General features: G+C 39.4%; 1 protein-coding gene across 2 annotated transcripts in view; it reads right to left on the bottom strand.

Moving 5' to 3' along the window:
* Positions 1 to 24,491, bottom strand: part of NHLRC2 (NHL repeat containing 2) — a 59,330-nt gene that overhangs the window by 27,343 nt on the left and 7,496 nt on the right. The window contains exons 1-5 of one of the 2 annotated variants that reach the window (XM_019502854.1): positions 21,356 to 21,441; positions 15,841 to 15,946; positions 7,166 to 7,621; positions 5,949 to 6,070; positions 3,866 to 3,995 (exon numbers count right to left, since the gene is read on the bottom strand). In XM_019502854.1, the coding sequence (XP_019358399.1) occupies positions 3,866 to 3,995; positions 5,949 to 6,070; positions 7,166 to 7,621; positions 15,841 to 15,895 (763 nt within the window). In that variant the 5' untranslated portion in view covers positions 15,896 to 15,946; positions 21,356 to 21,441. Of the gene's footprint in view, positions 1 to 3,865; positions 3,996 to 5,948; positions 6,071 to 7,165; positions 7,622 to 15,840; positions 15,947 to 21,355; positions 21,509 to 24,491 lie in introns of those variants that run through there. The other variant, XM_019502853.1, reaches the window with a different exon arrangement.

The raw sequence follows: 24,491 nt of genomic DNA, 5'->3' as shown, positions 1-24,491 counted from the left end.
TCTTTGCAGCACCTGGGCCAGTTCTGAAAATCACCATTACAACTGGCACCATTAGATTCAGGAACAGCAAAGGATTAGACAGGCTTAAAGACTGAACCAATCTCTAACAAACAGATATTGACCCAGGCTAGAACTGTTTCATCAAACAGCTAAAACTGTCAACCCAGTGTCAATCATCCTCAAACTATATCCAAATTAGACCCAAAGTTGTCAAATATTTTTGGCTAAAGTGGTAGATGATGTCCCTATTCTCATCCAGTAGCTCAGTGGTTAAAATTAGAGGTACACTGATACATTGGTCCGATATCGGATTGGTACAGCTATAAAGCAAATTGGCTGTATTGGAAATTGGCCCAATGGGGCTGACAAATGCCCATGCTGTGCGCAGCCATAGCACAGCACTCAGGCAGCAAGGAGCAGAGCCAGCAGTGTGGAGAGCTGCCTCCAGCTGGTAAGTCTGGTGTGGTGGAAGGGAAGGGGAGAGACGAAGCTGTGGCTCGTGGGGGTGGAGATGGGGTGGCTCCCGTTCCTGCTTGCAGCCTGGGAGGGTGGGCTTGTGCTCCTGGCAGGGCGATGAGCCATGAGCTGCAGCTCTGTCCCATGCCTGCCTCACCCAGGAAGCACCTGCCCCCTCCCTCACCGCAGAAGGCATTGATCTGTGCCCCACCACCATGCCCCTTCCAACATGTAGCCTTACCAGCTGGAGGCAGCTGTATTGAAATCGGCCAATGTGCCTCCTTAAATATCAGGTATCGGTATCAGCTCCCAAAATCTCTATTGGTGCACCCCTAGTTAGAATATTTATGAAGCATGTGAGACAGCTAGGCTCAGCTGCCTTTTCTGACTGGGGGTTTTGAACCCCCTTTCCCCTCATGTCCTGTTTACCAGGAGGAATCCATAGCCTACAAGGTTACAGAATACATTCTGAGACAATGACACTCTCAAACCTTCCTGCTGATGCCATTTCATTTTTCATAATAATTAAATTTCACAGCAGCAGGGAGTAGAACCCAAGTGTGCCAAGTCCCTAGTCAGTCTCCCATTACAGAGATGGCAAAGGAATCAGTTTCTCACTCTTGCTCTGCCTCTTTGACAGTATAAGTATTTTATACAAAGTGAAAAGAGTTAGAGAGCTTAACGGGCCTACCTTAGAAAGACTGAGACAAGTGACACCCAAGTTCGAGACTGATCTCTGCTTGGATAAGAGCTAGGATATGAGCCCATGTCTCTGCCTTAAGGACACTGTCCTATGCATGAGCTTATTGGTTGTTAGGAGATAGATCTAAACAGACATTAGCAAGGTAAATACTGTGTGGACCCCGATTCTCTCTTTGCCTTGCATGTTGTGCAGCCTGTTATACTTGTGCAGAGGTAGACTAAAATAGTACTAAATCAGAAGGTGAAAGGATACAGAGAAAAAAGTATTATATTTTCAATGTGTGGCAGAGACACCTAGGTTCCCAACACTTAATGCCTCACATAACAAGTATGTCTACCTTTTAAAAACAAAATAGAAACAGATTTTTTTGGCGACTGACAGAAACTAAGGGAAACATTATAAAAGAAGTGCTAATCGAAATACATACTTGCAGAGCTGGATACTTTGCACAACTCTGCTAAGCAGCTTAAATCCACAGAATATCAAGGCAATACCTCTGCTAACCTAAGGAAAACAAGGTTTATTTAATAATCTGCTGCTCAGAGTCTCAAAAAAGGCATAACGTTGCACATGGGCCCCATCTCTGCTGGCTCTAGTTCAAGAAGTCCAAGGCTTAAAAAAAAATTGCATTTATCATAATAGAAAGCCTTTTGTTCCTGGATTGTAGAGGTACACGTCTACCATCTTGAATCAAGGTGATCTGAAATAAGCTGGATCAACAGTACTACCGCTTTTTCCCAGGACATCCTGCTGTATGTTTCTACTGTCACTGTGGTTCATTCCAGACAAGCTGGTCAGGCTGTTTGCTCTTGCTTGCCACCCACTGGCAAAGCAGCAGCAACACAGCTTGGAAGGGTGGTGTGTATAAATGACTGTGCTGCTCCTGTTTTGATGTGCAGGACAAGCAATTAATTGCAGGTTAAAAGGAGACATCTGTTTGTACCCCCCCAAGTCCCAAGGATTCTACTGAGGTCCAGAACTCTATGATTACAGCAGTCAGCTAACATCTATAAAACCTTCTAGAATTAGACTAAAATGGCATAAGCCAGTCCAGACAATTTATGGCAATGCTCAGAGATCCATGCCTCTCTCTACTCTATCCTGCATCATGTAAAGCTATTTTTAAGTATTCTTTTTCTATAAACATGTGTTACTTTGACCTGGCTCCGCCGCATCTCTTAGCTACAGCTGATTCAATCAGCTTTTAGATAAAAGTGCCAAGAAAGTTCCACTAAAGTGCCCAATATATACAGATGTTGGGAAATCCAAGTCCGATTAACGGGATGCCTCTTCTGGGCATTGCTGGGCTTGGTATGGGCTCGCACCAAGTTTAAAATGCCATTTCCACCCCCTGCTCCGCATCTGCAAGCTGTGTTTGAGTATAGTGACAGCTCTCAGACGAGGTAGGAAAAAAACTCCAGAAAAGGCTGTTACATGTACAATATCTACACTATGTACCTGCATATATATGGGTAAAATTATTTTTTCATTCCTCGAAGTCCACTGTACCTCTTAGATCTGTGCGAGCATTTTTGGCAGCAAAATACAAGATGACCATATTACAAAACAGCTGCTGTTTTGTAATATACCCAACAATGCAACTGGTTCAATAAGGTATCATGCCCCCAAAATCTTTATTTTTAAACTGATCATTCAAGATGGTTTCTCTGATAGCTGAGCCAAGATTAGTGGTTGCAGAAAAATTTTCTATACCAAAGATATTTATATCGATACTGCCAAAGTACTTGTAATTTAGATTAATCAGACTTAAATCATGAGAATCACATAGTGCTATTGTTGCCACACATCTTCAAATTCCAACATTTCAGAGGCTTAAGAAATGCTAGAGCTGGATGCCTATTATGTATACCAATAAGGTAGTATAAGGCTTGGTTTCTAGATGTTATAGACCTTGAAATCACAATGTGTGAATCATGTTGGAAGAAAACTTAAGAGACAGCACAAAATACTAAATCACAGTTATGTGATGTCGGGCTCAGAGGTGCATAAAAAGAAATAAAAGGTTTATATCCTTAGAAAACTAACATTTATGACTTCACAGTTACATACAGATTTAATATTAACTCAGATGATTCATAAAATATCAGGCTCCGAGTCTGCAAAAAAAAAAAAAAAAAAAAAATCCTTTAGCTCAGAGGTTTGTGCCTTGGTTGCTGAAAATCCTGGATTTGATCCCAATTGAAAACCAAGGGGCATGCCCACATGAGCACGCATGTGCGGTCCAAGATGCCACAAACCACATGCGGTACACATGCAACCATGCTGCACAATTTGGAGGTTCTGGTGTTTAAAAAACTGCCGCAAAAAAGTTGTGCGGTATACACTCCAGAAGCATGAACTGGCACAGAGACTGGGTCTAGAGCATCTCCCAATCTTTAGCTATCTGTCAGCTCCTCCATTATGCCAGGAGCTGGGAAGAGCATGGAACTGGCCATTCCCCTGAAGCGGGGCATTTTGCCCTGCACCAAACCCCATGTGCAGGGGCATGCACAGTGGCAAAAAGCAGTGGCACAAATCTGTGCCACTGCTATTTTTGCCGTAGCAAACATACGCCCCTTCATGCATGCGTTCATGTGGACACACCCATAGTGTCAGTCAGTTTTGAAACCATAAGTTATTTGGATTGGTTATAAATTAGGTCATGCACATTTAAACATGTAAAGTTTAAGCTCATTTGATACATACCTGAATTTCCAAAGACCACATCCCATGGTGAACTTATAGGCTGTTCTTCTCCTTTTGTTCCACCCTCCTTGTCTATGCCTTGTATTCCAATACCTGCTACAGTGGTCACTACCTTTAATTCTAGGTCAATCTATGAGAAATATAATAGCATATGCAATGATCTTGCAGGTGGCGATTTTGGTTTTTAATTCAGTCAAGTCAGATGTTTAGATACAGGTGTACGTCTATACCTATAGAGAAACTAATCACAAATTTGATTGTCATACTTTTATCAGGTAACTACTAAACTTGTTGAAAAACCTTGAATGGCTCTTCAATCTAAACAAAAACAGAAAACTGAGCTTTCTGTCATGGTTAGGACAAATCATCTGGAGAAATGACAAACTTTATAGATGACTAATGGGGATATTTTAAAAACACACTTCTAACAGCGCGTGCTATACAAATGATGTAGCATACAAACATTTCCCAATACCATGTATCGTAATCTGTACACAGCAAATCATTTTATGCAATTTATTTAATAAGATTTGCAGCTAATTCATGTCATAGTATACTATTTCATTTCTGCCCTGCTGATTTAATCAGGAAATGTCTTCCTCTAATTAATTAATCTTGATTGTGTTAAAAGGAAAAAGAAAAGAAAAAACTTTTATATGCAATACTGCATCATTTCTGTACCAATAATTCCCCTTTTCTTTTAGACTTGTTTCCTCACAGGAAACCATAATCAAACTGGAAGCAGACAAAAAGAGCTGTTGGATTACTTCAAACCTTTAATAATTGCTACTGCAGTGTCCCTTTAGATCAAGGAAAACAGTTAATGACTTGGCAAGAACTTCAGATCCTCTGAAGGTATTTAGGTGGGCACCTAATTTCCACGGATTTCAATAGAAGTTAGGCACACCTACATATCTATGGGGTTGAATCCCAGAGCATGTAGGGATTTTAACATTTTATATTTAATGCTTCCATGAACAGAATCTCGTTACTCTTGCAGGTCAGTCACTAAAGGAAGACTCTATTTATAAGGAACAGCCCTTCATATTACAATCTTGGGGAGAACTGAATCCAAAACATTCACATATCGAAAACCCTCAAAAAAAGATGATTATTGTCACTTTAACTGGCTGCAGAGCACTGCAGGTTACAAAACGAGTGGATCATACTTTCTTACAAAAGTCTGATATACTTTTTCTTCAAGTTACAAACCCATTTCCACGCTCATGGCAAAAATGATAGAGAAGTCACTGGATGTGTAAAGATTAATAATGCATATAGGAAAGCCTTGCTCTCCACGGGTTCCGAATATTTGAAACTGTGAATGCTGAACCCGCATTTTAAATACACTTTATACACTTACAGGAGCTCCTCAGGAGCTCTGTGCTTGCTCCCTCTGCATTCCTGCCGTCACCATGCTCTGCCCTGCCCTGCCCCCAGCCACCGGGGGCGCCGCGTTCGTGAACGTAGTGCCTTATTCGCAGATTTTGCTGTTTGCTGGGGATACAAGAATATATTCCCTGCAAATGGGCGAGGGTTGCCTGTACTATTATTTTAGCTTAGCAAGGCCACAGCAGAGAAAATTTTCATTATTAATACATTTGGTTTCCATTAGAAGAATATTAAATAATGGTCGTTAGGAGTTTAAAAACATAAATGTAGCAAAAAATGGACATAATTCCTTTAAGGACAAATTGAACATTTTTCTGTGTAGTTATTTTTAAATACTGAACCAAATTCCACTTTCCATGAGACAGCATGACATCAGAGTAATTTTTTCTTTCAATTTTCATGGTGTAATTGAGCAAAGAAGAACCCAATGTGTAGAGAAAAGAAGAAACCTCAGGAAAACCCTGCATTCAGGACCATCAGGTACAAACTTCAGGTGTGATAAATGCAAAAGGGGCTGTGTCATTTAACAATTTGGCTCTACAGCCATACTCGCAGATGTTCAACAAGCTGATGCCTCACTCAACAAAAATCTGTGGTCTCATGGGACAGACAGATACGTATGTGTACTGATTAGAAAGAAATTTTGGGTAGTTATCCTTTATAAGTTGGTTTTTTAAAAAAAAAAGTGTACCTTTCTAATCAGATGATTTTCTGCATCAGCTACATAAATAATATTGTTCTTTATAGCCACTCCCTGTGGTGAACTGAATGCTGCTTCTGAAAATCTTCCATCTCTCCTTCCACTGTTTGGACCTAAACACACAAAGAAACAGACAATCAGGGGAATAACGTTTCACACAAGAATCAAGGAAGACAGTGAAAACAATTACTGTGTGGTATAGAAGGTACAGTATTGTACAAAAAGAGAAAGTTAAACAGCACTTTTGAAGAGGCATTAAAATTAATTTTAAAAACAAAGTTGCTACCTTTGCTGCACACTAGTTTAGTAAGAATATTTAAAACATCCACTTTTCTCTTCACTACTGATGCAATTTGTTTACTGTCTGTATTTTAGGCTTGGGTAGCCATAGTGTCACACCAGGAAGGTGTTCTGGTCTAGAAGCACGAGTTCTAGCCTCATTAGATTTGCACTGATAGCTTCTCCCCAGTCTACTGAGCAGCAAATGGCTCACCAGCTTGGGTACCAAGGGTGACCAGAAACTTGGCTAGTCAAATTCCTCACTCATGGGCTGTTGGCTACACACTGACAAGCCTTAGCAGTACTATCCAGATGAGCAGTCTAGATTTCAATAGGCCTTTAATGCTTTAAATTTCCTAGGTTTTGACAAGGAAGAATCAAAACAGTAGGTAATGTAGTCGGTCAAGATAATGTCAGGTTCCAGTTTACAAGCACAGTATTTTCATTACTGATACAACAGGAGCCCTTTTAAAATCTACTGTCATTTAAGAATGCTGACAGGAGATCTTTAGTTAGTAACTGGCCTCGAGATCCAACTAGTAAAAAAAGATTTCCTCAGTACTGGCTTCTCAAGTGTTAGGGTCTCCCTTCACTTCCCTGACCCAGTTTCTCCCTTCCTATGCATCCCATCTTTGTGTTGTCTGGAAAGCAGGATAAAATACATGCTCTGTCAATGTAATGAGTAATTTACTTTTCATGCCCTGTATTTTGACATCTGGGCTATGCATTGGGCTTTAAAAAGCCAAGGTTTCTCAATATTACACAAACAGAAACTCAAGTTATTTCAAATAAGTGTATTCATGTCTCTCATGGGTTTATTTTAAAAGTTTGTTATTAAAACTGTTTGAAACAGGGTCTGAAGGGAAAATACTCTAAATACTTAAATTCTCTAAAATCACATGGCTTTGAAAAACTTACATAAACCTTACCTCCAATGGTGTGCATTATTTGCCCATTTTTCCGGACAACCAAAATCCTGTTATGTCCAGTATCTGCTATGACCACTCTGTCTCCTGAACTATCTACTGTCACTTTTCCAGGAAACAGCAATGGAGAAGGGGGGAGAGAGTCTTTGTACAACTTTATTGCAATTTTATTATCTTTGATTTGTCCTTTTGCTTTGTAGAAACTCAGAGCTATAGATGCAAATAAAAATAATTTTTCTTTGTGTCCCTCTCCAACAAGAGAAAACAGCATATTTCCACGAGGCCCAAGTATAACCAGAGTTGGCCAGCAGGACACTTCCAGCTCATGCCAAAGTTTTCCATCTGAATCATTTACTACGGGGTGAGTAATATTATATCGAAGAACAGCACTTTTAATGTTATCCAGAACCTTTTCATTTGGGAACTTTGCTGAATGGACACCAACAATAAGAAGACCATCTGAAAGTAAAAATAAAAGAAAGTCTCGCATGAAAATATATTTGCACTCAACTAAAAGTTAAAAAAACACTGCTCTCTCTCAGAACATGACTAATAGCGTTACAAACTAAAAGAAGGTTTGAGTAAGTTAAATTAAAGGAAGGACTGTAATTCACTACGGCAAGATGCATAACCCATCTATTAATACCAAATACTACGGTTCAGAAGATTTCAGTAGTATTAAGATATTGTTTACTTTCCAAGTTGGTTGCAAATTAATACATCATAAAATGTTCTTGATTGCTGGGACCTCTGCATAGACACAAGTTACATTTTGGAGATAGTAATTATGACCATGCTGCAGTGTCTTGTTTTAGAAAACAGGATCTTCTTCTGTAAACCTGGTATTCGTAAAGACTGGGTACTAGTAAGTATAATTTAAATAATCCTTTCAATACTACCACAGAAATAAATGAAAATATATGGACTATTAAGATCATATTGCATTTCATGTGCAACCAATATTAGAAGTATTACCAAAAACTGTGGATCTGATAAGCTAGATACAATTAGTAAGGATTAATACTTAGCCATCAGGGAGTGATGCCCTTTAAGTCTTGCCCTCTTCAACTCAATCAATCAAGTGTAGAAAACAGATTTAAAAAAGCCCGCTTCCCCCCAAAGAAAGAAGGTAGGGCAGTTTGGCACCTTAGGCTGCGTTCAGATGACCGCAGATGTTTGGTTCCCTGGGGACAGGTAGCAGCGGTCTGGCTCTCCTTCTCAGCAGCTCGTGGTGCCTGTGCGTGCACTGCTCCAGTTTCTGCCCCCCACCCCCAACAGGTTTTTTGACCCCTGGATTTCCTGGACCCCTGCGGGGAAAAAAAAACCTGGAGCAAAGTATGCATGGGAAGCGTGGCCTTGGAGTTCAGGGAACACTTGACTGCTGTATGTGGCACCACAGACGTACCGCATGGCTGTGTACATCTGGATGCAGCCTTAGAAAGTAACTTGTTGACAAAGACATGAGCTGTCATGGACAACTTACAGTCCATTCCCAGTATCTAATGAAGTAAGTTGTAGCCTATGAAAGTTCATGCCTCTCTGAAACAATCAGGTCTTCAAAGGGCCATCCTTCCCCAGCTTCTGCCTGTGTTCAGACTAGCATGGCTAACCTTAACAAAAGTGAGGTTAGAGGTCTCTAAGGGTGTGCGTACTAGTATGCTGGAAGTGTGCCACAAGATCCCTGTGTGAGGAGGTAAATGTTCTCCCTCCCCTATCTGGCACCCTGTCCCTGCCCCAGCTACTCCTGTGATCACTTTTATTAAAAGTCTTGCCACCATCTTAAAACTTGAGGGACTGAGTTCATTGTAGGCATGAAAGATGCCAGGGCAGAGTCAGAGGGGGTGCAGTAGTGCAGATGCACCCCCCTCTGATTCCAGCTCCACTCACATCTACATAGTTGTACAAAACAACACATCGATTAAAACCCCCAAACTTTTATTATACTGGAAAGTCTTAGTTTAACATAATATGAATGGCAGTTGTCCAATTTCCCCTCACTTTTCTGCTCTGGAATCCCCAAAAAATCACCTGGAGTCTTTCAACATAACCATCTAAGTTTTAAATTCTCAACTGATCTTGTGTATCCTTTAGGGATAAGATGGGAGAGGCAGGAAAGGAAAAAAGAAACATCCTTACAATTCATGCATTTCCATGTTAACCTTCTTTACTAGTTAAGAACTTTTGACACTTGCAGGATTGCTAATGTACATTATGGTATTTGTTTTTCCATCACACCAATAAAATTGCCTGGCATTTATATTGCCTTTTGTGTGGTGAAAACCTAATAAAAACATCTCTTATTCTGTTTTCCACTACTGTGGTCTATAGGTGGATTCCTTGCAGTGCCTTATTATTTCAGTAACACAAGTTGCAATTACTTCAGCAACAAAAGGGAGCCAAGAAGTTAATACAGGAAACAAATGGAAAAGATATTAGTATCCAACCCTCAAATTCTTATTTCTTGGACTAGTACTATCAAAAGTTTCAAAAGAACTACTCTTTGCAGAATGGGGTTGCAGAATGTAGGTCTTAACTTACAAAAGTGTACTTGCCATTTTAAATTTGTTCAAATGTCACTTTAAAAATAATTACATACTTACAACAATAGGCAGTGCTGTACCATAGAACTAAAGCGCAAGTTTAAATATAAGCGTAAGTCATAGAATTGCAAGTCATAGTTTGTTAATCTGACATGCACATTTGCAATGTGAATCTCTGGCACAAAGCAATTAGGGTCTATAAATTTGTGCTGGCTCACCTGGACAGGTATGGTTTATGAACTTCCATCCTGAATAAACCAAGTGGGACCAGCTTTGCTGATAGGAAACTGGGGTGTCTGTCAGACAGTACCACAGAAACCCTACCACATTAACACCTCAATGTAAGAAGGCTTTGGCAGGGAATAAGTTACATTTAATTATTTTGGTAACAGACACAGTAAAAGGCTAATGGGTATTCTTATTCAAAGTAGCCTTTTGTTGCAGCAGACTGACTCCACCAGATTGCAGCAAATCTAATCAGAACAAAGCACAACTGTCTCTCTCCAATTAATTTTGAAAGCAGAAGATGAAGTCAAGAAATCTCTATTTCCTGCCCCCACTTCCAACTAGCAGTACTTTAAGGAATTTTTTCACTTTATTTTTCCCTCCTCTTCCTTGAAGCTACTGTGCTGCTTCTAGGGATCCTTTTGAAATAAGTCCCTCAAGAACGTTTTTCAGCAGATAGCATTTTGCTGTATTTTTCACATCTGAGAATTTCATCCATCTCTCTCTCTTATTTATTTATTGCCATTCTAGCATTTCAAGTTGCTTTCTTTGAGAGGGAACTGGCAAGAAGTGTGAAGTTTGCATCTTTTCAAGATAAGATACCTTTCCTTTGTGCATTTCATTCATTTGGCGCACACACAAAAGCATTCACAATCTTGAACTGCAATAGGCTCCAAAGTGGAGAAAGCATACTAATTTCAGTATGCATTATCAGATGCTTCCGGATAGCAAACTTGTTTATTAAATATTAGAAGCTTCAGCACTTACAAGAATGCAAACCAAAATGATGCAGTATCTCTGTCTATGTTCAGAACAGGGTGAGCCACGCAAAGAACCTTCCCTTACAGTAGGCAGGGTTTGTTAAGAAAGGTGCAACTGACTCATGGAGTAAAAAAATCCTCAGATGGGAACGTCCTCAGGGAGATCATGGGCAAGGAGTCAAGCTGAAGGACGTGGCTTTGGGTACAATCTGTGATGTTACTAGGTTCCCTTTAAAAAAGCTAAAGGGCAGAAGGTGAGTTTGACACTACATAGAGAGCGTGCATTATGTTTCAGTAGAGAGAAGGCTCATAGCTGAACTTGGTTCTAGCATGCCAGGATAATCTCAAGACCCATTTCTAACTGTATATACCATCATAAAACACCGCTTTAGGGAGCACAGTCAATAGGTGTTCTTAGGGCTCTCTTGGACTTGATCCTCGTTTCTTTAAAAAAGAGTTCTTAAGAAGTTCAATATCTCTACGCTGATCTTTCAGGTTTAAGCCTTCCTCTTCTCCTTCCTCTACCCCCTATAAATAAGCACAGGAAAACAGGGCACTGGCAAGGGACACTGCTACTCTGGAACACAATTACTAGCTTTTGTCCTGATGAATCTAGTCTCTCTGGTGAATTCCCTGTGATTCACCAAAATAAAAAGTGCCAATTTGAAGGACATGACAAAGGGAAAGTGTGCAGGCCTCCTTTGGTACCGGAGTGGAAACAAGCTGGGGCCACCCGCATCCATTCTGTCCTCGCTGCAGACTGCATAGCAATCCAGCATAAAGTCACAGTACATTTTTTTAAACCTCTATACAGCTGACAAATCATCAGACCACCCAAAGGCACACTAGCAACCAATGGAGCAACTCCAGGCCAAACAACTGAGTTATTAGCTTGCACACTTTCATCTTCTTTGAGTAATGGGGAAAAGTATTTTTCATTCCTGAAAATGGCTGAAATATTTTGGTTCATATTAAAGGAAAACCTGTTCAAATTTGGCAAGACAGAAAGTGTTATAAACAAGTGAACATAATCTCTTTGAATAGGAATGTTTATGCAAATCGAAAACAAATAGTATGTTGCTTCTTATGCTGCAAATAATGCAGTGGTGTTAAATCAGGTGGCGTAATAGTAAGTAATAAAACATCATATTAAGGTGGGGGAATAGCATTTACATATTCCTTTTTACACTTATGTTTAGGTTTTTTTCTCACTAAGTAACTTCTTAATGGTGAGTGGGAAGAGAAAGTTTGCTGAATTTTACCAAGTCGCTTTCAAATTTTTTAGTTTCCAACTAATTATCTCAGTTGGTTCCTAAGTCCTGTTCGTGTAATTGGATCTACACAAGCAGACCTCTTCAGTTGTATATAGCTGTGTTGAAGTCAGTGTTAGTCCATTTGGTTAGGGATCAAATCATGGACTCAGAGCCTCAGTCATCCGACTTGCCACTGAAGCTATTTCTTTCCAGTTTTCTAGTATTTGTCCAGTTTTACATAATGTCTTGAACAATAAGATTCCCTTCATTTTCCACAAGAGTTTTCTGTACTAAAAATGAAGAATTTAAGAAAAACAAAGAACATAAGAATTCTTTCAGCATAGTTTTCGTTTTATCAACTCATTACTCTGCTGTACTTACCTCCCCGTCAACTGCACATACTCTTCAAGTATTCACAGACTACAGTATTTCTCGTTAAACTTTTCAGTGCAGTGTTAAATGTTCTCAGTACTAAGCCTAGAAAATCTTTACAATTATCTTGTGCATTATTCATGCAATCAGTTCTCTTATTTTCTCAAATATAAAGTGAATCTTTCCCCAAAAATCAGCCTCCCAAAATTGGGGTGCATTTTACATGGAAAAGCCTTTTTCTTCATTGAAAAAGCAACACTCCTGGTAACAATGTGCAGGTGATGCAGCTGCCAAGATAGCTTCAATTTGTGTCTGCTCAGCAAATTGAAGTGGCAGGCTCGTGTTAACCTTCTCATAGCCATAGCTATGGGCTGAACGCTGTAGCTGGTGCCTGATGCAACAAGTGAGCTGTTGGCAACACCTTAGTAAGACTTGAGATGTCAAAACAACACTTTATTTACAGGAATTTCTATAAAGAACTACTTACAATATAGTAGTAACAGTCTTGCTACTGTCCTTTGCAAAGGCGTGGGGCCTAGCTTTGCATGACACAGGGCAAGTCCTCCTGGGAACACAGAGTATCACAGGAGAGTCTGCCACACCAGGAAGTTTCTGATGCCACACTTCCTGGATGCTATTTCGTAGACATTAGGGCTGGAAGGGACCTCAGAAGATCAAGTCCACCCCAGAACGGCTCCCAGAATGACTTATTCTATGTCATGCAGTTGGCCACGACTCTGGAAAAGTCTCTCTCTACATTTTGCCTCCAAAAAACAAGGTGTGCGTTTTATTTGGGGTCATACTGTACACAAAAACTATAGCATATGAGGGGGAAATAAAAAAGACATACAAGAAGTTAAGCCATACATTGAATCAAAGCCATTTACTGCAATAATATATGCAACGATGAACCCTTGTATACTTGCTCATCTTTGTAAAAACAATTTTGGATAACCACAAATATAAATGTTAAGAGGTTTTACTGAACATTTATGGAAAAAAATATGGAAGTTTTTAAAAACCACTAAGCAAATAAGATTTTTACAGAGAACATCTGAAGCACAGAGTAGTGTATGTCCAAGGCACTGTAAGAAGCACGTTGAGGATTAAATCAATCTTCCCTTGTGAAAAACAAACTTAATTTATACTTTAAAATGACAGATTGATTTAAAAAAAAAAAAAAAAATTACACAAGTCACGCCAACCTTTCAGCACTTCACATGGAAAATTTCACAAGAATGTCTCCTTCCCCTTCTGCTATACAGTGTTGACAGAATATCACCATACACGAGACGTGAGATACCCAGCACGCCTGGTGTTAATAAACTGAACTCTAAAACAAGATTTTAAAAGGAAGTGGCAGCTATCCCATTTTCCTTTCAGTCTAATTTTTGGAACATATTTCAGAGTCCTGCCCTCACGTAGAATGAGAGTTTTGAACTATTTTATATTTTAGATTGTGGTTAAATAGTAAATTCAGACAATCAATTCCCATTCAACCATTCTACAGTCTAAAAAAATCTATACAGTTGCTATAAATACTACCCTCTCAATGGCTCCTTCCTTTTGACAAAAACCAAAATGACTTCATAGGAGTAAGAAAACGTGGACAGCCACAGGAGCCTTAAATGAAGTCCTAAAGCAGGAGGGTCAAAAATATGGCCCACTGGCTGGATCAAACTTGTGGAGCCACATGATCCAGCCCATAAATCACAAATAGATCTAGTATACAGAGCCAGTCTAGCTTGCAGGTTGGAATCAGTGGGCACTGGTCCAGATTGAACTTTACTGGAGCCAGTGCACAGAGCTAGTTCAGTGGGGCACTACCTGCAGTGTGCACCCTGTGCTGGCCTCACATGCTGCAGGCTGCACATGGAGCTGGGCTGCCTGCATGCGCTGCCCATGGCACAGTGCTGCCCATGGCACAGGGTGTGCAACAGATGCCGAGTAACTCCATCTGCCTGTGGGATCTTTCTTCTTAGAAGTCTTGCCACCATCTCAAAAGGCTGAGTTCACTGCAGGCATGAAAGGGAGCCAGGGAGGATCCAGAGGGGATGCAGTGGTGTGGATGCACCCTACCTTTGATTCCAGCTCCCCTTACTCAGCAGCTATGCTTAGGAAGCTTGAAATGCCCAGCACTCTGTCAGGCTGGGCTTGGAGTTCTGTTTGCAGAAGGCTTGAAAGAAAGGAATAAGGAGAAAGGAGACCCAAGGAGAAAGGCAGGTGGGTAACGCAAGGAGTGCACAGCCCTGAGCCAGGCTCCCAGGAGCCAAGGCCTTGTGTTGCTCCAGAGGAAATCTCATCCTCTTTCCCCCTCGTGTGTAGCAAGCCAGCACAGCTGCTTCCAGGCAGCAAACTGCTTGCACCAAAGCCAGGAGGGAATGAGGGTAAGCAGAGTGAGCCCTAAGCCAGGTTCCTGGGATCCAGGGCACATGCTGCTCCCAGGGAAAGTCCCACCCTCTATTTCCTCCACCTGGCCAGCCCAGGTGTTGTAATGAGGCAACAAAATGCTGGTACCAGAGGCAACAAGGAAGGAGCTAAGTTGTTAAGAGCCTTAAACTGGGCTTCTGAGAGCCAGGACAAGTGGGTAAGTCCCTTCCTCCTTTCCCCGCCTCCCGTGCACATGGCCAATGAACGCAGCTGCTGCAGTGAGGGTGCAAACTGCCCACTGAAGCCAGCAGGGAATGGAGTTAAGCAGCATGTTATCCTGAGCCATGCTCTTCAGAGTGTAGCTCTCCCATGTGCATGGCCAGCTGGGCTCCACACCCAATCCTCCTGAAGTTGCACAAAAAACAGCAGTAGAGAAGGCCCTGGCTTCTCTTTAAACCCAGCACTTTAAAGGTGTCCCAGGGCCCTAGTTCTCTGCAGCTCTCTTCACTACACCCCTGCCATGCTTGCTGCAGTCCCACACCTTACTCAGTAATGTCTCTATATACTATACTTGAGGCAGGGATTTTGTGCAATACCATTTATTAGATCAGTTGTATAGCTGGGAGAGCTGCCACCTTGTCCAACAAAATCCTACTGAAGGGAGCAATTTCAGTTCAATCAATGGCACTATAACTTGTTGTTATGCTAACACTAAGTCTGCCTAATGATGTCTAAAATGAGTTCACGCTTCCCAAATTTACTCTTCTCCTTGCTTTAACAACTAGCTATACTGCACCACAGATGTGACTGATAAGGGGAAGGGCAATCTTTGATTGCTCTCCTTCCTGTTACAGGCTACATTCAGGGGTTTGCAAATTCAGCTATTATCTTTTTCTACACTATATCAAAACTCCTTTCTAGTAAAATTAATAGTGCAAGCACCCATAATCTAACTGGTACCCTGCAACTTCTTTCCTTTGCAATTCCCTTCTGCTGTCCTTTCAGAACATAGCTCCCAGCATTTTCTTCCTTACCCATTGCACTGTAGTATTGTTTTGTGTCTTTATATAGGGGAAGTGTGTGAGCCAATCAATAAAGAGAGTTCAAACTGCTTCTCTTTGCTTTCAAAGTTTTCTAATTCACAATGGTACTTACACATCTGCATCTGTAACAATCTTGACAGACTCGCAGCTGAATTGCCATCATAACCATTCTCTCTGTTTAATCATTCAGTCTCATTCTCTCCCACACTTTTCCAAACAGCTGGAATGACAGTTAATATGAAACATTCCAGTTATAAATAGTTACATTGCACTCTTTGTCTAGCTTGTTTTATACTATTCTGTAGTGTCAGTAGAGAGCATTTAGAGTGCAAAAGGTTTGAAGCATCTGTTTATTAACCATTTAGCTCAGGTCACTCACTCAACAGTACCAAATTATGGTACCAAACAAGCAAAAATAAGAATGTAGATGCTCTCCTCTCTGCTGTGCTACAAAAAGGTGAAGTATAAACAAGCTCATGAACCGAAAAAAAAAAAAAAAAGCTCATTATAAAAAGCTGTATTATGGTTCTTTCACTTGAAGGAAGCTTTAATACATAGTCTAACTGCTGCCACTTGGTGAATTCCCTCTGTAGAAAAGGGTGGACAGCTAAGGTCCTCACTTGCACTGCAACATGGTGCCTGTTTTTGTATTTTCATTTTAAATTACATAAATAGTTGATTTTGTGGTAAAAACCTACAACAGTTAGTTTTTTCAACAGTTCATTTTTAATATGCATATCAAATATATTATACACCTCTTGAGCAAGAGTGTTTTCTTTTTAAAAACATCAAAAAGCAGATTTAAAATCTAAATTACTTTGGTGTTTAGTCAGTCACACAAAGGAAAAAATTGCAGCCAGCATGGATTTGCTGAGAAATGCCAAATAAACTCAGTATTCTTCTTTGACAGGGTAGTTAGTTTGGTAGATGAAGGGAATGCAGTAGACCGAATATTCTTGGACTTTAGTGAGGCTTTTGATAGTCCCACATGCCATTCTTAGAAGTGAACTGCAGAAATTTGGGCTGGACAGAATTGCTGTTAGGTGGATACATAATTGCCTGAATAAGGACAAGAGAAGAGTAATGGTAAATCAGTCAGTCAGAATGGCAGGAGTCTTCAAGTGGTGCCCTTTACCGGTTCTATTAGTGACTTGGATACCAGAAAACTTCCTGATCCAATGTTGCAGATGACACAAAAATAGGAAGGACTGAAGACACTTTGGAGGACAGGAAGGGAATTAAAAAGCATCTTGATAAACTTGAAGAACTGAACTAGAGACAACAAAATGAAATTCAGCAGACAAATGAAAGGGACCACACTTGGGGAAGAACACACAAATGCAAATATGAGATAACTAGCTAGGCAGCAGCACTGCTGAGAAAAGGATACAGGGTTTGGGTAGCTAATGAACTCAAAATTAAGCAGCAATGTGATGGAGTCACGAAAAAGCAAACCCAATTTTGGATGCATTAATAGGAAGATTGTATGCAAGCCATGGGAGCCAACCGTACCAATTTACTTGGGGCTGGTTGGACCTCAGCTAGAGAACTATGTGCAGGTCTGGGCGCTGCATTTTAGGAAGTATGTAGAAAAACTGGGGACGATCCAGAGATAAGCGACAAGGATGAGACGCACAAGAAGATAAGCTATAGGAGGAGAGGCCGAGAAAGCTAGGCATGTTTAATTTGGCACAAAAGAGACTAAGGGGGATAGGACAGCAGTTTACATATAGTTGGAGAGCTGCCATAAAAGAGAGAAAACAACTGTTCTCCCTTTGCTACAAAAGTGGTGATATGAAAGAATGGCTTTAAATTGCAGCAAAGCAGATTTAATCTCAGAAACATGTCTCTTATACTAGTAGAGCAATGGAACAAGCCACCTAGGGAAGTTTATAGAATCTTTCAGTTAAGGTTTTCAAGAAGCTGTATAAGCTTTCAACAGGGATGGTTTAGAAATAGTGCATCTTTCACCTATGCAGGCAGTTGGACTAGATGGCACCTGAGATCACCAGGGATCTAGGTTTTCCATTTCCCATAGGAATACAGGAAAAAAAAGGTGGATATTCCCCATTACCTGAGGCTATGGGTGGGGTGTGAGGGGTGTGGACCTGTGTCTTGGTGAGCTAAAGGGCTCTGATTTTTCATGATAAAAAAATCCAAAATCAAATACCAAAATGTTTAGGTACTTAGAATTTATTTTAGTATAGTAACTGAGGCAGTGCTAGGCTTCCAAAAACAGGATCCCTGGAGATCACCTACTCCATGGCTATGTTTCTAATAATTTTGTCTCCTGCCTTCTAGCCAAGATCCCACGAAAGCCCATGAACGTCATCAGAGCACAAAGACGTTTGAAGGAATGACAAATTTCAGTGCAGGACAGAAAAAGTGTAGATTCAGTTGCAGAATTAAAAACTCAGTGAAAAGTTATAGTTCCCCAAGTATTGAACTTTAGACCATTTGTAACTGAAAAAAACTATGCATTTATCCAAGTATTGTTTATAAACCCAAACTTAAATGAATACTACAACACTGCAACCCTGTTCAGTAAGCAACAATATGCCTTGTCAAACATTATCATTATGAAAGAGTCAGCTGTAACAGCACATATTTGTGCTTCAAGAAAAGGTAGTAAGTTTGGGGAATTTCTTCACCACAAATGCACATGTAATAAAAAATTAATTAATTAAAATCCTTAGTCTGAATTGGTCTATGCTTTGCTATTGTAATATATATCCAGTTTAAACACTTTGTTTGAAGTATTACACAGCACAAACTTGGACCTATGCCAAACTATTTCTGAATATTAAAATATACTTCCTCTTATAGAAGTACAGCAGATCATTTCTCAGCAACTGATAACACGAGCTTCAATATGCACTGGAGTTTAAAATAACTCACTGAATGCCACACTGAAAACAGAAATAGAACTGCTACAGATAAAAGCAAGAACGTATCAGATAAAGATGCTGGGTGGCATTCAGTCCTACGGAGAGTTGTTTTTCAGACAAACCTACTGAAGTTTCAAGATAATAAAACAATGTGTGTGTGCATACAGATACATCTGACGCTCCTAATTATCCTACAACAATATTGTGTTGTGCTCAGGCATCTCAAGTCACAGCAGCATGCTGCTGAAGTTCCATCATTCTGGTGGCATGGCATTGCATGCCAAGAGGGTATTTGCACTGAGCGAACATAAAATAAATATAAGGATATCAAAAAGCTACGCTGTAAAATAAATGAACAGCATATAATCAAAGGAAGATACTACATGTATTACATGCCCATTAATACATGTTTTCAGTATGCTGTAAGCAGAGGGGTATAGGCAGCATGTCTTAATTTATGATTTGGATGTTTTAAGTCATAGGAATGAAATGAGTCAAGTACTCTTACGCATCACAATAAGGGATGGAACATAAGCACATTTAACTTCTGTCTCTCCTTACATCCCTGCAGGACCTCTGCCACCTTCACTATGACCTTCTCTATTGCTTCTATGGAAACAGCTCTCTTTTCCTTAACCCGGCCTCTCTAGCCATCACTGCATTCCCCTCACACAGCAACTTTCAGGTTCCTAATTACTACTCCCTGAAAACTTCTTAAGCTGGGAGACTCCTAAGAATTAAACTTTTTCCCCATAACGTGCCATTCTTCTGACACAAGTTGTGGCAAATGGCAGAGCAAATTACTTAAGCAAACCAAAAGAGGAAGTTCTTAGCAAGACTAAAATTGGTTGTTTCTGTCTGAGGTCCAGTGAGATGAAGACCATTCCACTAACCCTGCAGCACTTTCTGAAATCTCACTAAGTCCAGGAACAGGCTATCCCAGATGTTTTACAGTATTTCATGACTGGCAAGTAGCCTAAGAGTTAACGGCCCCATAAAACAAGTTTTGCAGCTTTTCATTATTGTTCCCAATTAAACGTTATTTACAAATTCAAATCTTCACAGACATTTCCAAATGGAGTTTTTATCAAATAAGAGGTTGCTTTAGTACGTGATGAAAACTTTCCTTCCTCTTTCTATAGTGAAACCTGTTATCCATTATGCTGATATCCTTCAGCACTTCGGCAATGCTGTATGAGCACAGACAATGCAGTTGGTGCTATATCTACACAGATTTTCTCTTAAAACAAATTTGTATCACCTGCACTAATGTCTTTAATTGTTTTAAAAAATGTTCACATCCAAGACTGACTTTTTGTAACTGCCTAGACCCTTTCCTCAGTCCTTTATCCCTGAAGGCCCAGTTACTGCAATCAACATTTGTTTGGTAGCAGTGAATCCTTGGACTTTCTAAAATTTATGCTGGAATAGTTCAACTCAACAAACACCCAGTTCAGGCTCCTTGTGGAAAGGTTACTTAATAGAAAGCAGAAAAACCAAAAGCACGCATACCTGCTTGCCACATTCAAAATATCTTTCGATCTTCAATTACTACAAGAAAAGCTTGAACCGAGGGCATAACCAACTTAACTCAGATTTTCTTAGTTTAAGCTGCCTAACTTGAGCTGGGAGCTGCGTGAATTAATTCACTGCTTGTTGGGAGAGGTGTGGGCAGCCAGAGGTAGAGTCAGGGGCAGGGGCCCACCTGATGGTACATTATTTCAAACTCCCTGCACTTAAACTATTGCATCTGCTTTCCTTTTTCTGGGACAAATTATAAACTCTTAAGGGAAAACAGGTGGCCTATTTATGTCTTCTTTAAAGTGTAGTGTTATTTACATACTGCAATAAACAAATGGTACTTTGGTCAAAACTGTTATTATTCCACTGGAAGTAGACAATCACCTAAGTGTAAAGATCTACAGATTAAACTCACAAATAGGCCAGTGGGGGTCAAACACACTGTAAATTCTCATACATTTTAAGGTGTTGAACAATATTATTTTCAATCCTTCTCATTTGCTTAGAAGAAATGGTTATCTAGCCCTTCTTAAAATATTCATGCCTGGTTAGCAGATTCTAAGAAAAGATATAAGACTATAATTCTTGTTTTGCAAGGCATCCTGATCACTATTTAAATCAGAAACGCAGGCAGGATTTATTATCTTGAACTAAAATTTGAGAAGGAGTTGGAATTAAATAGAAAACTAGAAAAAGGAAGAAAAGATGTTTTACAGGAAAAGAAGCAAGGGACAAGTCAGACTTGGGATAAAAACCTTAGGGTAAGAGTTCAGCGTGCAAGAGGAGCTTAAATATAGTACGCATATCCCTTTTCAGACTACGCACGAATCCTCAGGCCTAGTTTTAAAATGAATTTAAAACTCATTTTTAAATCTATTAAGTCTTGAAGACATTGTTTAGACACTTAGTACCCAAGTCAACCCCTTCAATAGTGCATTATTCTGCAAACAGCTTTATTTACATAGATACTTGCTTTGGGTTCTTAAATATTAATATGGCTTCTCTAAAGTTAGAAATGCAACAGCTGCCAAATTTAACCCCTTTTAGAAGTGTTGTGGAGTAGATGCAGTCCTCCGTTTTTCAGGATAACAGATTAGAAGACACTTTTAGACACCACTGTAGTCTTGCCAAATGTTTAGCAACCAGCAACAAGTGACTCAGCTACTCCACCGGTGACAGTGCCAGGAAATTCTATTCTAAGCAAACAAAAGCGTTGATACCTTTATCAGAATACTTGCGCTCTAATGCATGGAGGTCAGGCAGCAGGTGCATACAATTGATGCAGCAGTAAGTGAAGAAATCCAACACCACCACTTTTCCACAGAGGTCTTTGTACAGAGAAATGGGACCTTCAGTGTTTAGCCATTCCAGATCTGGAATTCAGAGAGCAGAAGCATCCAAATTAAAGGATAAAGGCACGGGTTCTACAGCTAGTTTGTACACCAATGTTCAACATTCCTGGTACATTTCATTCACAGTTTTAAAATATTACTTTTTATGAAGATAAGAAAACTAGCCACAATCTTACAGATGGCAAATGTGGCTTTGACCTACAATTCTTCATATTTAATGAGTCAAAATAAATACTATTGAGTTAAATAGCTGTAATGTAATGTGAACAGACTAACTCATAATAGATTAATGTTAATTGAAAGCACAGGCAAACTTTACAAAAAATTTTGTTTCTGTTTAAGAATCGTGATTTACAGTAATCAACCACATAAGAATAACACATGGGTAAGACACTTATACACATCGATGGAATAAAACAGAAGTTATGTATGTATAAACCTTACTAATTTGTAGGAGTATTAATTTTTTTTAAAAATGCCATAATTTACCTCTTACTGAAAAAATGCCTCAACCACCTGTGCTATATTATAAAATTACTTTCAAGAGAGTATAAAAGCTATTAGATGACAAATATAAAATATTAATGATAATATGTACTGTCCCAATAACAACCACACTTGCAATTATAGACTGTAGCACCTTTCACTGAATTATTTCCAACCACTTCCTTTATGAATCCATAGTATGCGTCTGTTCTACAGACATACAAAGAGGAAGTCAGTAAAAAAAAAAAAAAAAAAAGCTAAGGAATAGAAATCCTGGTTCTCTATCTGTATGTGCTAACTTCTAAAATAATGAAAGACAAGTATATAGATAAGACAGAAAAAGGCTGCAGTGAATTAAGTCCCACTTTGGAGTGGGATATAGACTCATAAATCCCTTAGAAGAGAATTTAAATCCCACCCTGTGACCATCCCATAGAACTCAGGATAATCCCTCTATCAGTCAACAGAAGTTTTGTTTTTCTTCACATCTTGAGAAAGATGTATGACACCCCCACAGATGAGGTACTGGTAATATTAATAAGACTTACTTATATAAGAAAAAAGAAAGCACGGGGGAGAAAGATCCACCTTTAAGTAAGTAACCCAAAATGGTCATGCACATTTGTGGCAGACCCAAGAATGAAACCCAGGAATCTAGGTAGCAGTAGTACACACCTGTTGTCTCATTTGCTGCATATAAGATGTACTCATAATGGAAGATTTCTTTTTTAATCCACCACTGAATTTCTGAAATGTATACCTTCAGGTCTTAGTCCTTCAAACCTCTGTGTGGACGGACCTGCGTAACTCCAAAAGGCTTCAATCAGCAGACTGCAGTTGTTCCTTCTTACAGGGTTTAAGCTTTGATTCATATCATAGAGACATGAAAGAAGGCACAAATGCACATAAGCCAACGAGGATGGCATTTCTGGTTTGTTTGAGGGAGCAACAACATAAGGGACAACAGCAGACAAGTAGGAACCAGGCCCTGAAACTGAAGCAATGATATTGAGGACACTCAGAAGAACTCAACCAAGTCAGAGAGATATTAACAATGGCCAACAACGAAGAAGTTAAGGAATGAAGGCACAAAGGTTCTTTTTTTTGTTTGTTTTTTAAATGGATTTGCTAGTAAGAATAAAAAAAAATTAAGTTTTCTTCTTCTTTAGTAGCCAGGGTTCTGGATTCAGATTAAGAAATGTCTGCACATATATTTCCTAATTATTTCATTATGTGGAAATGTGGAAGCTAAATAATAACCTGAAAACTTAAAATATACCATATAAAATAGGCCATATAAAATATGGTCCTTAAAATATACAGAGAAGAATTCTCCTTTAAAAGCCAAACAGAAATTTTGTCTAACTTATTCTTCCTATGAAAGCTCCCATTTATACCAGTGATATTCTGAGTGTCAAAGCATGACTTTTGTTTTGGTTTGGAACTATATATACCATCACAGAAATGTGGGGGTTTTTTTTAAATATATATTGTATCTAAAAATTAAGAGCCAAAAGAATGTTCCATTATCCTTTAGATTTTGGGATAAATCCTGAACAGCACTTTTGACTTTTTGACAAAACAATCAAAGCCACTTCATCTTTTTTCTAGGCAGGAAACAATATTGTTATGTGGCTATTACTATCATCTTCACTAAGCCAAATGACATTTTTGGGAATGTATTGGTAGTTTAGCAAAAACATTATGAAAAATTACTAGCCCTTACCAAAAATATGCTCACTAGTAACCACCAAAGGTATTTTCTCCATCCATTAAAATACATTTGTAACGAGCAGAAAACTGGAGAAATATTTTAAAGATTTGTCGTCTTGAAAACAACCCAGGCTTCAATTTGTCATTTTTAAACACAGTTTGAAAGCTGGGAATTGGCCTGAATGGTAACTGACAGAAGAGGGGTCATCTTACTATGGAGTGAGAGTTCAGAGTACCTAGAGAAAAAACAGTTTAGTATATAAATGGTCTTTCTTGCTAGTATTCTCAAGAACATAACAACCCTATTAATATTTAGCTGGGATGATGTAGTTGGGGATGATCCTGCTTTGAGCAGGGTGTTGGACTAGTTGACCTCCTGAGGTCCCTTTCAACCCTAATTTTCTATGATTTGCAATGAAGAATCAACACCACGAAAATAAATGAAAACATATTCATTCCACATTTTTTCTTCTTTTCCTCTCCAGGAAAACTTGAATTGAAGAAGCAGAACATGTATTTGTATTTCTGAATTTGCGTCAAGTGATGAATGCAAAGACTTTAAAGATAAACCTCTACAGTTCTGTGCTCACTTATACAAGAGAATAATTATGGTACCTACCTGCCTAGAGACTACCGTCAGCCTGCAAGACAACTGAACCAGCTGACAGGGGGTGCATTATACTCATCTGAAGGAGCATATCACTTAACTTAATTACAGTTTGGAGGCATAAAATGGACCAGATAACATCCCCCTCCAAAGGTAAGAGGATTGGCTTAAAATTCATTGAAGTGTGGATTCCTTTTT

The sequence above is a fragment of the Gavialis gangeticus genome, unplaced genomic scaffold (assembly GCF_001723915.1).
Source record: "Gavialis gangeticus isolate Ggan-Ray unplaced genomic scaffold, GavGan_comp1, whole genome shotgun sequence".
NCBI lineage: Eukaryota > Metazoa > Chordata > Crocodylia > Gavialidae > Gavialis > Gavialis gangeticus.
Note: the sequence above shows the minus strand (reverse complement) of the source record. Positions and strands in the feature narration are given on the sequence as shown.